Source organism: Salvelinus alpinus, chromosome 27 (assembly GCF_045679555.1).
Source record: "Salvelinus alpinus chromosome 27, SLU_Salpinus.1, whole genome shotgun sequence".
Lineage (NCBI taxonomy): Eukaryota > Metazoa > Chordata > Actinopteri > Salmoniformes > Salmonidae > Salvelinus > Salvelinus alpinus.
Window position 1 is genome coordinate 18785673 of NC_092112.1, and position 14667 is coordinate 18800339.

At 41.4% G+C, this 14667-nt stretch overlaps 1 protein-coding gene across 1 annotated transcript in view; it reads left to right on the plus strand.

Annotated features, from left to right (window-relative positions):
- Positions 1-12149, plus strand: part of kcnk3a (potassium channel, subfamily K, member 3a) — a 56490-nt gene extending 44341 nt beyond the window's left edge. The window contains exon 2 of the mRNA XM_071369639.1: positions 6271-12149. Within this exon, the coding sequence (XP_071225740.1) occupies positions 6271-7235 (965 nt within the window). The 3' untranslated portion in view covers positions 7236-12149. The remainder of the gene's footprint in view (positions 1-6270) is intronic.
- Positions 12150-14667: the final 2518 nt, after the last annotated feature.

Sequence of the window (14667 nt, forward strand, 5' to 3'; positions counted from 1 at the left end):
AACTAAGTATATAGTTCATTTTAAGACCAAGTGGCCTTTCTTTCACTGGTAATGAACATTCCCAGATGGTTATATATGGTTAGTATCGTTAGGGAGGTGTTGTCTATTTATTTTTCTTTCCACAATGTGTCTAAATTCCAAGAGCTTTTTTCTTTCTTTGGTCATACCAAGGCAGCTGTGACTGATACGATAAAGCCCAAGGAGGTGTGGTACTGTATGTGGCCAATATACCACAGCTAAGGGCTGTTCTTTACGCAAGACGCAATGCGGAGTACCTGGACACAGCACTGGCCATATACCACAAACCCCAAAGGTGCCTCATTGCTATTATAAACTGGTTACCAACGTAATTAGAGCAGTAAAAATAAATGTTTTGTCATACCCATAGTATACGGTCTGATAGCCAGCAGCATACCACCCTGCATACCACTGCTGGCTTGCTTCTGAAGCTAAGCAGGGTTGGTCCTGGTCAGGCCCTGGATGGGAGACCAGATGCTGCTGGAAGTGGTGTTGGAGGGCCAGTAGGAGGCACTCTTTCCTCTGGTCTAAACAAAGATCCCAATGCCCCAGGGCAGTGATTGGGGACACTGCTCTGTGTAGGGTGCTGTCTTTCGGATGGGACGTTAAACGGGTGTCCTGACTCTCTGAGGTCATTAAAGATCCCATGGCACTTATCGTAAGAGTAGGGGTGTTAACCCCGGTGTCCTGGCTAAATTCCAAATCTGGCCCTCAACCATCACGGTCACCTAATAATCCCCAGTTTACAATTGGCTCATTCATCCCCCTCCTCTCCCCTGTAACTATTCCCCAGGTCGTTGCTGCAAATGAGAACGTGTTCTCAGTCAACTTACCTGGTAAAATAACAGATAAATAAAATAAATAAATAAAAAATATACCACAGCTGTCAGCCAATCAGCATTCAGGGCTCGAACCACCCAGTTTATACTGTTTCATTAAGTACTGAGTAACCATAGATGGAATCTAATGCTTTTCCTGGTCATTTAGAATTCCAACCCGAGTTAAGTGCGCGGAAATGGAACATGATTCCAAATGTATACACTTTTCTCTATATGCCTATGCTGACCTTGCTGGCGCTATTCGTTCGGGGTGGAGATCTAAGAAATGAACGTGTCTACAGTTATTCTGACCTTGACTTAATTCCCTCATAATTCCTCCACCAGGTCGAGTGAACCTGCCGGGTTCCAAGTGGAAAAAGCATCTACATGATGTTTTCTAATAGAAATAACAGCATTCTCCATGCACTGTCATTTATAAATTGATGAGCTATTTATAATAGCTAGGTAAATTAGTAATCTGTTTTGGAGAAGGGGATTGTAAATACACATAACAATTGTTTTAAATGATTTAAAACAATTTAAAACAAAAGTAGGCTATAAATACCTGTGCCGTTGTTCTTATTGCATGCCCTCATAATTTCCGTGGATGAAATTTGGAGACCCAAGCTATAGGCTCCTGTAGGGCTGAACCTGCCAAGTTGATGTATGCGCTTTAGAATGTTATAATTATATGCCGTCTTTTCTCTGTTTTATTTTACAATTTGTATCATGTTAAATATTAGCCCCTATTGGGAGCCATTGTCAGTAATACGCTTATAACTGTCACTTTAGTGTTAGTTTCCTTACATTTTTTAGCGTACGTTTTGCAACATTCCCTTTGGTTTACCTTTCTTTCCTCTGTCACGTCCTTGTAGTTGTTGCTGAGGGTCGCTAGCATTAGTGGATCATGTTAGTCTAACGTTGTGCAATAACTTGAATCATTATGGAACTCAGAGAATGTAGCAGGTTAAACGTGGAGCCTGGAGCATGGTTCACCACGACTGGACCGTTGTCATACAGTTCCATGATCAGTGAGGTTTAAGGTAGATTTATAGGGCTATTATTCAACCTCTATTGTACACTTTTTTCTACTTTCCAATATTTCATGGTTGAACAATTGAATATGGCAACATTCAGGATGAATCAAACCACTATTTTTGATTGACCAATGTATTTTGTGCTTAAAGGCTCTCCAAATCTTTTTTTTAAATGTATTGTACATATGTACATATGTAATGTACATAAATACTTTCCGAACACTAAATAATATACAAGATTAGAGTATTTTTTAAATCCACCAATTGGTGCTGAAAAGAAGATGAATATGTTTGTATTTACATGTCTTTCTTTCATTGATCCCTAATATTCTGAACCTCTCTCCATATATTCCAGTGAGTCTGTCAAGAATATTCCAATTAAAGGTACACCAAATTTAAAGGGATGGCTTTAGATAAATGTACTGAAAACCCAATTGAATGAAAACTACACGAAAAGATCTGTTGGCCAGCAAGTGGGATGGTTTTTTAGCGGATGAATGTAATTTATTCAGCATGCACAAGGGAACCACACCTGCAAAGCCCGTTCAGGAAAGTCTGAATTTCAACAACTGAGAAGGAAAGGCATGCGTAGGAAAGGCATAAAGAACGTCTGAATCAAATCAGAGGACCTTTTTCAGCATCCAATAGCTGGTCAAAGGTTCAGTGACAGCATCCAATAGCTGGTCATGGGTCGGTTGGATGGTCAGTCAGTCGGTCAGGCAATCTAATCTCTTAGTCGACAGTTAGTGGACTCTTTACCTGCCGTATAGGGTGATGGCGCACTTCTCCTCTTCCAGTGACTGTAATCAGTTTGGACAATGTGAGTGGGCCCTGGAGGAGCAACCGCTGCGTGCCAGCCAGAGTCAGCCAGAGCCACTGACACATCCTGAGTCATCATGTCGGGGCGAGGGTACACGGGCACAGGGTAAAGGGGGCGTGTTGTTGTGTAACAGGGGCCTCCCCACACTCCCACTGCGGGGGCTCCCAGCCCTGTCGCCTCCAGCTTCACTGCCCGATAGTGACGAGCCGCCCGACTGTCAGTCCAAACCTCCCTATGTCCTGTGGAGTTGTTCCTTGGTCGTGACAGCTCCTGACAGTCCCGGGATTCAACCAGTGCCTCCTCAACTGTCACCTGAGAGACTTGGTTCAGCAGCACAAGATGCCCCCGAGGCCTGGGAGTACAGAGTACTCCCAGTATTTATACTTATTCTATCATCTACAGTGTACAGTGCATTCAGAAAGTATTTAGACCCCTTGACTTTTTCCCCCAAAAAATTTACGTTACAGCCTTATTCTAAAATCAATCTAGACACAATACCCCTATTTTAAATAAATTTGCAAACATTTCTAAAAACCTGTGTTCGCTTAGTCATTATGGGGTATTGTGTGTAGATTGAAGAGGATTTTTTGTATTTACTCCATTTTAGAATAAGGCTGTAACGTAACAAAATGTGGAAAAAGTAATGGGGTCTGAATACTTTCCGAATGCACTGTACACCCTGGTTGAAGGACTGTGTGCACTGTGCATTACAGTCCAACAGAGTACTTACACTGTGTACCAAGCTCTACACGGTCATTTACAGAGCAGTTCTACAGTCATCCGTAGCCTACAGTATACCATCCTGGGTGAAGAACTCTGAAGAGTAGTACCCAGGACACAGAGAATATACAATATAAATATTTCCGTAAGTAGTTATGTTGGCGCTACACAGACATTTCCATTCGACCTCGGTTGAGGAACTGTGGAAATTAACATTGACATGGGGGGAAAACCTTGAAACCCTCGGCTAGGCTGGACACCAACATCAGCAGACTAGACATAAGGTATTCTGCATGAGCTGCTGCTTAGAGGTCTAATGATGCATGTGGATCGCCTGGCCAGGAGGGAGTTTGTCGTCCAGACGTAAGGTAACAACAGCAGCTTTGACTAGGGGCTATGCTGAATTATGAATACAGCAATGAGCTAATACATCTTATGTCGCAAAGGAGAAGTAAAGAATAATTTACATAACCACGACAGCAGTACAATGTTCTTGAAAAGACCAATCGAGGTCGCACCCAAGGTTATTGACCACAGAACCTGTTGATCAGATGGTGAAGTAATCCCACCTTCATCCCTTGGTTTTACAGTCCTTCTCACGGTTGACAACAGGGAGCATATCAATGGAGTGAGGGAAACGGTGTGAGATAGGTGGAGCTGCAGGGAGCGACCTGTGACATGTGGTGCGCGGTGTGACAAAGCGTGAGGATTAGAAGACAATGAGAGATTAGGACTGGCTGCCGGATGGCATGGTTGACACAACGGCCCTGGCTGATTGAGCCGTTACATTCAGTACATTTAGTGAATGAAACATAGAAAAATTCAGGCATGAAAATATTGCCATTTACGTGATAAATTCCTGTGTCGATCAATCCCATTATTAATTTTTGTTCCTACAGATGCAGTCAAATATATTGGCATATTTGCACGATTCACTATTTCTTCCTAAATTAGTTGAAATTGAAAAAACTTTTGGTGTTCACGTGTATTTGTTTGATTTACAAAAAGCACAGTGCCCCAAAAAAATTATAATCTTAACTGAAATTGAGATTATTCACTTCAAACCAAATTAAGTTGGTTGGAGGCAAATTATTCTTTGCTAATTAAATTCATCGCACCTGTGGTAAGTGGCAGGTACCTACAGTGTAGAATATCAATTCAACACGTTTTGAAAAGAGAAAACAGAATATTCTGCTCCATTAAAGCCTCTCCATCTCCCCTATAGGACAAGGTGAAGAAAGATAGAGATGGAAAACTCATTGGAAAATAACACAAGATCTCAGGATAGAGAGATAAATGCTTTAACGCACAGTAGATGAAACTAAAAATAGCTAAGTGTCGTCAGGAGGTTAAAGTTATGGCTTCTCATTTCAGAGATGCAGAGCCAGAGCCCAGGACAGCTTTCCCTTTCCAAGAGGCAATGTATCATTCGTAATGCTTGTCTTTTTTTGGCAGTGTGGCGGGTAAGGCTTTAAACTGATTTGCCTTCAGAGAGACAGATTAGTTAACCACACAGGTTGGTGTGACAATAAAACCATATCCCTTGAATTTAAATCAAACGGCAAAGTAATTACTTTCAAACAATTGGACATTGTTTTCCATTTGCAGCGTCATTGTTATCTAAGACCGGGATGCAAGGCTCTCGCATGCAACGGGTCCGCTGCCCGTGGGAACACATCTCCCTTGACAACTATGTTATATTACACGTGTGGGGGACAGGATGTGTGTGGGATGGAGGTTGGCTGCACTTTTGATAGTCAGTTAAAGGTTGACTTTTTAACCAGAACAACATTTCACCTGAAATGTGCCAGGGTGCATGGCAGATCACTCGTTCGGTGGGTTTATAAGCTTGGCCAGCTCAGCAAGTGTCCACGGGATGAGTAATTTCTTAGGAACTGCTGTGAAGTGTTAAATAAAAACCTTATTCAATCATCTCAAGTGGTTTTAAGTGTCTCTCTCAATAAGTGCAAGATCACTAAAATCGGTTTATCATCTCCTAGCAACCCTTTTAAGAGAACTGTGCCAATCGTCGAATCATATGTCATTATTTCATTATGACATTGACTTCTAGAGTTGGGCTCTCTGCTTAATTTGGGACTCTCCCTCTGGTATTTATTTGTCTTGGACCAATCCTGTCACAGCCTGTTCAGTTGGCCTGGTAATGGTATAATTAATGATAATACAAACCTTGTACACCTACCAGTAACATGATCAAAAACAATGCCCCTAACTGATCTGTATTCAAAAAGAATGAGCATTCATATTGAGAGCAAGTGCATCTCCTCCAAACCCCATGGCTCTCAATCTTATTTAAATATCATAAAAATGTAAAGTGCTAATTAGAAGCAACTGTCCTTAGTGGTCTATACTCGCCAAACCCCAGAGAGACTGACTCGTTATGAATAATTCAAGGCCTCTCTCTCCCACAAGACATCAATACTGAGCCAATCTCACCACCACTACTGCTGTGCATTCATAACTCCCTTGCATTCTCCCACAGAGCCTCTCAACATTAATCAGATGGGCTGTTTTAAGAATATACAATTGTATTGAATTGGCACTCTTGACCTTCACCCCTCTGACTGGGTTTACTATCTCAATTGACTAACTAACTCAACTGACTAACTCAACTGACTCAACTAAGTAACTCAAATAGCTCAACTTAGTAACTCAACTAACTCAACTCAACTGACTAACTCAACTGACTCAACTAAGTAACAACTAACTCAACTGACTAACTCAACTGACTCAACTAAGTAACTCAAATAACTAAATTGACTAACTAACTGAAGAAACTGCCTACATTTAGTCTGTTCCATCCCACTGACTCTCTACCCCTGTCTCTTCTCTGTCCTAGGTTACGGCCATGCTGCCCCCAGCACAGACGGGGGGAAGGTGTTCTGTATGCTCTACGCCCTGCTGGGCATCCCTCTCACCCTGGTCATGTTCCAGAGCCTGGGCGAGCGCATCAACACCTTGGTGCGCTATCTGCTGCACCGCCTGAAGAACTGCCTTGGCATGCGGCGCACCGAGGTCTCCATGGTCAACATGGTGGCAATCGGCTTCATCTCCTGCATGAGCACACTGTGCGTGGGTGCGCTCTCCTTCTCCCACTTTGAGGGTTGGAGCTTTTTCCACGCTTACTACTATTGCTTCATCACGCTCACCACCATCGGCTTTGGAGACTACGTGGCGCTGCAGAAGGACCAGGCGCTGCAGACAAACCCCAAGTACGTGGCCTTCTGCTTCATGTACATCCTCACCGGCCTGACCGTGATTGGCGCCTTCCTCAACCTGGTTGTGCTGCGCTTCATGACCATGAACGCGGAGGACGAGAAGCGGGATGCCGAGCAGCGTGCCCTCCTCTCCCGGAATGGCCAGGCAGGAGGGCACAACCACCCGGGCTGCGCCCCCGACCCGCCTTCCTCCTCCTCGGCCGCCTCAGGGTGCAGTGGGGGAGCTGGAGGAACGGGAGGACCAGGAGGGGGCGGAAACAGTGGTGTGGGGGCAGCGGGGCGGGGGCTGCGTAACGTGTACGCGGAGATGCTCCACTTCCAGTCCATGTGCTCCTGCCTGTGGTACAAGAGCAGGGAGAAGCTGCAGTACTCCATCCCCATGATCATCCCCAGGGACCTGTCCACCTCTGACACCTACATGGAGCAGGGGGAGGCCTTTTCCTCCGACGCCCTCCACCCCCTTCACTCCAACGGCTGCGTCTACAGCATGCACCACCCCCATTCCGTCATCAGTTCTGTGTCCACGGGTCTGCACAGCCTCACCCCGTACAGACTAGGACACAGCAAGCGGCGCAGATCCATCTAGAGGTCTGGAGGACTCAATGCTTAAAAGAACCAAGCCACACCTCTTGTCTATCGCATGGAAGGACCCTAATACTGTGGCACTATTTTCAATGGACTAAACCAAGATCTAAATCAGGGGTGCTCAACTTACAGTCCTCATGGGATCCCTGTCCTGGGGTGATGTGTTTTTGCCTGGCACTTTTAAATGATGATCGATTAATGCCACTGATTTTCCAAAAACAAGAATAGGCCTCGAAGACCGAAGTTTTGCACCCGTGAACTATATCCCTGCTATATTTTCAGCATCCCTTCACCGTTTGCCGTATTTAAGGTTGAAGTTATTGCTCTTCGCCATGTGCAGATTGTTTGAACGATAAGATGACACGTTACACTGTGAGAGACAAATATTTTTATGCGAAATAGAGGGATTATGTATTTTAAGAAACTGTGCATCATGATAAGCCACATGACTTAACAAAACCTGATTTTAAGTTTAGTGAGTGAAGTTTGTCTCTTTTTCACAAAGAAGAAAGGGACGTATTGAAGTGTTACTCCCAATAATCATCCATTAAATAAATGTAAATATATTTGTAATATGGATACTGTATTTAAGCAATGTACTTACTAGGGAAGAACCAATTTTATTAGTGAAAGTGTTCTAAAAACTAAATTGGCTCAAGCCAAACACTTTTGATTTGCTTTAGTTTCTTACTGTATTTATCTCTCAAACCTCAAAACCAATCATACAATGTGCTAAGTTTTGTCATTGTCTTTTTAATGCTTTTTTCTTGTGTGTATAATTGTTTTACTTTATGATTGCTATTCATCTGTTTTATGTTTTCATAATAGGGTTTTACTCAGATCATGTGGGCTCACTTTGTGCATAGTAGACAGTCTAATCTTGTTCACTGCTGCACTTTATAACATTATTGTATGCTTTAGGGCGCTGGATACCAGTGCATTACATGGAATTGAAGATCCTAATTTATGCTAACTCACCTGAAGTTTTGGTACCTAAATAATATATTCCTATGGATGTCATGCTCTTAAATGTTGTCAGAGGGAGATTTGAAATTGGTTAGTTTGGCTCGTAGCCCAGCAGGCAAAAGTGGTTACAATTACAGTGCCTTTAGAATGTATTCATACCCCATGACTTATTCCACATTTTGTTACGTTACAGCCTGAATTCGGTATAGATTAAAAAAAACAAAAAAAAACATGTATCACCTATCTACACACAATACCCCATAATAACAACAACGTGAAAACATGTTTTTATACATTTTTGCAAATGTATTGAAAGTGAAATACAGGAATATCTCATTTACATAAGTATTGATACCCCTTTGCTATGACACTCCAAATTGAGCTCAGGTGCATCCAATTTTCTTTGGTCATCCTTGAGATGTCGCTACAACTTGATTGGAGTCCACCTGTGGCCAACTGAATTGTTTGGACATTATTTAGAAAGAAATGCGGTCCCACCGTTGAAAATGCATGTCAGAGCGGAAACTATACCATGAAGTCCAATGAAATGTGCATAGATGTTTGAGATATAATTGTGATGAGGCATATGTCTGGGGAAGGGTATAAAACCATTTCTAGACTGTTGAACGTTTTCAAGAGCACAGTGGTCTGCATCATTGGGAAATTGAAAAAATATGGAACTACCCAGACTCTGCCTAGAGCTGTCCGTCAGACCAAACTGACCAACCAGTCAAGGGAGGGGAGGTAACCAAGAACCCAATGACCACTCTGACAGGACTACAGAGTTCCTTGTCTGAGATGGGAGAACCTGCCAGAAAAACAACAGACTCTACAATACTTCAACAATCTGGGAATAATGGGAGAGTGGCCAGACGGAAGCCACTTCTGAGAAAAAGACACGACAGCACACCTGGAATTTGCAAAATAACATGTGAAATACTCTGAGATCTCTTTGGCCTGAATGCAAAGCACTGTCTGGAGAAAACCAGGCACAGCTCATCACCCGTCTAACACCATCCCTACCGTGAAGCATGGTGGTGGCAGTATCATGCTATGGGCATGCTTTTCAGCTGGCAGGGACTGGGAGACTGGTAAGGATAGAGAAAACAATGAATTGAGCCAAATACAGGCAAATCCTTGATGTGAACCTGCTTCAGAATGCAAACGACCTCAGACTGGAGCGAAGATTTACATTCCAACAGGACAATGACCCCAAGCATACAGCCAAAGCAACACTGGAATGGCTTCAGAACAAGAATGTGAAAGTCCTTGAATGGCCCAGCCAAAGCCCAGACTTGAATCCCATTGAAAATCTGTGGAAAGATTTGAAGATTCCTTTTCACCGCCACTCACCATCTACCTTAACAGAGCTTGAGAAAATCTGCAAGGATGGGAGAAAATTTGAGAAAATCCCCAAATACAGATGTGCAAAGCTGATACAGACATACCCAAGACAACTCAAAGCTGTAATTGCTGCCAAAGGTGCTTCTACAAAGTATTGCCACAGGGGTGTGAATACTCATGTAAATTATATATTTCTGTATTTCATTTTTAATAAAAAAAACATTTAAATCTAAAAACATGTTTTCATCTTTTCATTATGTAGATTGCTGAGGAAAACAATAAGTTCATCAATTTTGAATTCAGGTTGTAACACAACAAAATGTGGAATAAGTCAAGGGGTATGAATACTTTCTGAAGGCACTGTATGTCATTCAAATATATTTAGTCTTTGTTTGGTTTGGTTGAAAAGAGAGCCTTTTTAGGATCCAGAAAAATGTCTACAACTGGCTGTAATCTGGTTATTTTACTATATAACAACCAAAATATGACTTCTTGATGACATCAAGAAAAAAGGTGTCTTTAACTGCTTGTAATCTGCTTATTTGCTGACTCCTCAACGAGAAAACAAATTTATAACCAGAAAACAGCATCTTCATGACGTCAGATTCATGACGTCAGAAGGCACATCTTCTTAGGGATAGCCCCCTTTTTTTCAATTTTCGCCTAAAATGACATACCAAATCTAACTGCCTGTAGCTCAGGCCCTGAAGCAAGGATATGCATATTCTTGGTACCATTTGAAAGGAAACACTTTGACGTTTGTGTAAATGTGAATTGAATGTAGGAGAATATAACACAATAGATCTGGTAGAAGAAAATATAAAGAAAAAAAAAACAATTTTTTTCTACCACCATCTTTGAAATGCGAGAGAAAGGTCCCACTGGTTGTAATTCCGATGGTGTCCACAAGATGGGAGCAGTGTATGTGCAAAGTTTCCGACGGATAACTTGAAGTATGAGCGAACTACATGAGATTTAGTGTGAAGTCACCCAGGTACATTTGGGCAAATCGTGAAGGAGACATTTGCATTCATATAAAAAAATTCTGCAAGAATATCGTCAAATCTGTATACTTGGACTTTGATTTAGCTTTTCCAGTATTAGTAGCCATATTATAAGTTCAACATTTGCAGAACAACCAGTTTTCATAACTCTGAATATTCGTATAATTTTTGTCCAAAAGGAAAAGGCATGCTGTCGCACAAGGTTAATAGCTACATTTTACGACAGATACAGGGTTTCTGGGTACTCCCATAAAGCCCAGCTCATTGGCTATCTAGCTGGCTTTGTTTGACCCCGATTGGTGCTTATTTGGTAAATTTAGAGTCGTTCAAGTGAAGACCGCCCGCGTCATCAGCGTGCCATGAAGGTGTCGCTCTCTGACCAAATATGGTGTCCTATAGGATATACTACACCCCTAAGGATATAGTGAAGTCTGGTTACGTTCTAGGATCTCTGACAAATACATACGAACGTGATTTGACTGGTTGAAACAATGTTTAGGGTTAGAGTTTCACAGATTCCTTTCTTTGCAAATTGAATGAGTGGGAAAACAAAATTGATCGTGCATGCTATATGGACCTTTTTAGGATATGAAAAAGGATTTTATCTAACAAAAATACACGTCATGTTATCTCTGGGACCCTTTGGATGATAAATCGCAGTAATAGCTACTGTAAATTGAACAGTGCAGTTATATTAACAAGAATTTAAGCTTTCAGCCGATATAAGACACTTATATGTACCGACATTTGTTGTTTCTATAAAATCTGCGATCGTGACACAGGGCGCTGCATGATTTCTGGTGGTGATATCTGGATCACAAGGAAGTGATTTACTGAATAGTCTTTATGCTGAAGAGGTCAAACAATGAGACGTTGTTTAAAACATCATGAGATGCTACTTATATTTTTGAAGGATTTTAAAAGCATTTCACTGAGGTTCATAGAAACGTTTTTTGATTGAATCACTTCAGATGGATTTTAAGACTGTCCTATTTCTTTATGAGTTTATGAGATTTTTAAAATCATTCTACCACTGATTCGTCTAATTTTCTTAATAAAGTTTATTAATTGGAAATTGACTACAATTTTTTGTTGATGTCATTTTTATTTATTTGCATCGTGATTCGGTGGTACTGGTACTGGTCACCCAAGTTGAAAGTCAAAATCTCAGTTCATCACATTATTTCTTAACTGCTTGGTGAAACAAAACGGAGACCCACATTGCCTCAAATAGAGCCAGTTACATCTCATAGACATCTCCTTCACACCTTGAGATCAGCAGAGGGTCACAACCGTAGGTGCTGCTGCATCAGAAAGAGGGTCCATCCCTCCTATGACTACAGCATCTGCCGTCCAACACCTTCCACTCACCTGCACACACGTTGATACCGCCCCCAGACAAATAGCAGTAGGATCTTCAAACAAAGTTGTCAGCTGAGTATAAAAGTCTATTCTCTGCATGTTTGGTGTCTTAAATAGACACTCCAGTTTGTCCAGAAGTAGTGTAATAATGGTCCTTTTTAACAGCTTAGCTAAACAACAAGCTAACTAATAAACTCTGAACAACAACAACCATTTTAAAAACAATTGCATTGAGGATTTTACATACTGTAGTTTGTATCACAATCCTATAATAAAAACTAGTTACACTTTACTTAGGGTGTACACTTATAATGTATTGTTACTTGTTTTAAGAATGTACTGTATGAGTCCCTTAGAATGTATTATAAATCAGTTTATATACTATTTTCTTTGTGCATTATAAGCAGTTCATAGATACGTATGACTTATAAAATCTAATGCATTATAACAGCATCAGCATATTTCTTCAGTAAAGTTTTACAAAACTTTTTTGATAACTTTTACATAATGTTACGGAAATATGGTCAAGGCAGGGCAAATAAAAGTTTAGGCAACTCCTCCTTAACTGGCCCAGCCCACGCCATGACATATTTTACGTAAGCCCATGTCAAAGCGCTGACAAAGTCCCACCTTGATTTGAGTGATTCTCCTCTCCACTCCCCTCGTCCTCTTTTCCGCTCTATTTCCTGTTCGACCTGCCTATGCTGTGACAGGCTTGGCTCCTCCTAATGCGTCTTATGCCATTACCTTGCATCCTTCACTCACTGTTGTCCCGGACCATCGCTCGGTCCCTGTTGCTGTTTGACTTCCTCTCAGTAATCATCAAGGTTGGTTGTTTGACCCCTCTGTCTTTGGCTCACCTCTCACCACCTCACAAACCCGGGTTGTCATTTTCTTGGAAGAAGGAGGAAATTCATTCTGTAATTCTTCCTTTCATCATTCTCCATTGCTTAAGGATGGAGAAAGTAGCTCTGGACAAAGAAAAAGTAAATAAGATCATAACAAAATCGTTATAAGAGGGGAAGTTCAGGATTCTACAAGTTGATTTAAAAACATGCACATATCACTCACATTGATTTTTAGCTAGCAGTGGCTAAAGTTAGCTGAAGTTTGTAGTGGCTGTTTAGAGAAAAGCGAACCAGTTTCCCTGGTCCATAGACTACTTTCAGGGTGAAAAACCATCTAACATCAAGTTGTAAAATATTTTTGTAAAATCCTTAACTTCCCTTTTAAGCAACAAGTAACAGCAGACAACAGTACCAAAATGTATTTTAGTCTTGGTCCATAATAGTCTCTACCAGTCTAATTTGTGCATAGCTCTTGTCAATGATGGATATAGTCAGATTGTACTGTAGCTAAGTACATTCTTTGCTCATTTTAAGTCTGTTCATAGGTTTCAACTCTCCTATTTCAAATGCGCTGGTTATTTTACAATGCCATACAACATTTGCATTCCTAGAACTGCCAGAAATCCTTATTTGACAGAAAGCACATATCCAAGGCCACACAGGTTAAATTCCAACTGGAAATTAAAATGTTCGATGGATGTGATAGTTGTTGATCCAATGGGAGCTGGTCAGAGTGCTAGCAGTTGTTTCAAGCAGCTACAGAGAAACCAGCTGGAAAGCATAATATTTTCACTCTTATTTGATAAGAACAATCTGAAATCATATCATCAATGAGACACGGCCATAATATCAAATCCCAACATTAATTTAGTGAGTGTAAAGAACAAATGTGGAGAAGATAGATTAGTTTATTTTTTTCTCCCTCCCTCTCTCTCTCTCTCTCTCTCTCTTTCTTTCTCTCTCTCTCTCTGTCTCTTTCTCTCTCTCTCTCATTCTCTAACTCTCTCTCTCTCTCTGTCTACGCTCCTCCCCTACTTTCATCCCTTGTTGCAACTTCAGAACAGCCTATTATCATTTCACAGAATCATCTTAGCAATGCATTCTTTCTTTTGCGAGTCTCTTTTGAAAAGTGGGAAAACACATTCATTGGAATAAATGAAAGCTGTGAGGGTGACGGTGGGGTGAGTGTCGCGGCACTGGTACATTATGCCAGCTTTTAGTTAACACACACACACACACAACACACTGATTTATCTGGAGCCTCCACTTGTGACTGTTGATGATTCAGCTCCTCACGTTTCCAATCTCCAGGCTCGTTGCGTTTAGCCAACTAATTTTCCACAGGAAACAGAAAAACATGTCTGTCTAGGCCTTTATTACAGCAGCACTGAATCTCATTAATGACCTGGCTCTTCTCATTGCCGTTAATCATACAGGCACAAAATGGTTGCTTCAGCCCCTGAAATTCATCCATCCAGGAGAATGGGCCAGATTGAGGTGTAATAACTAATCTTTTCAACACCCACAAATCACACCGTCTTCTTAGTTTTACTTGGTTCTCATGTTTTATGTTTTTGTGTTGTGAGTTTTTGTCCTCACACAAACATAAAGCAGATCATTTGTATGCTGTTGTTATTTTCTTGAGATGAGAAATGTCACGCCCTGACCTTAGAGAGCCTTTTTATGTCTCTATTTGGTTTGGTCAGGGTGTGATTTGGGGTGGGCATTCTATGTTTTTGTATTTCTATGTTTTGGCCCGGGTATGGTTCTCAATCAGGGACAACTGTCTATCGTTGTCTCTGATTGGGAACCATACTTAGGTAGCCATTTTCCCTCCTTTCAGGGTGGGAAGTTAACTTTGTTTGTGGCACATAGCCCTTAAGCTTCACGGTTGTTTTGTATTGTTTAT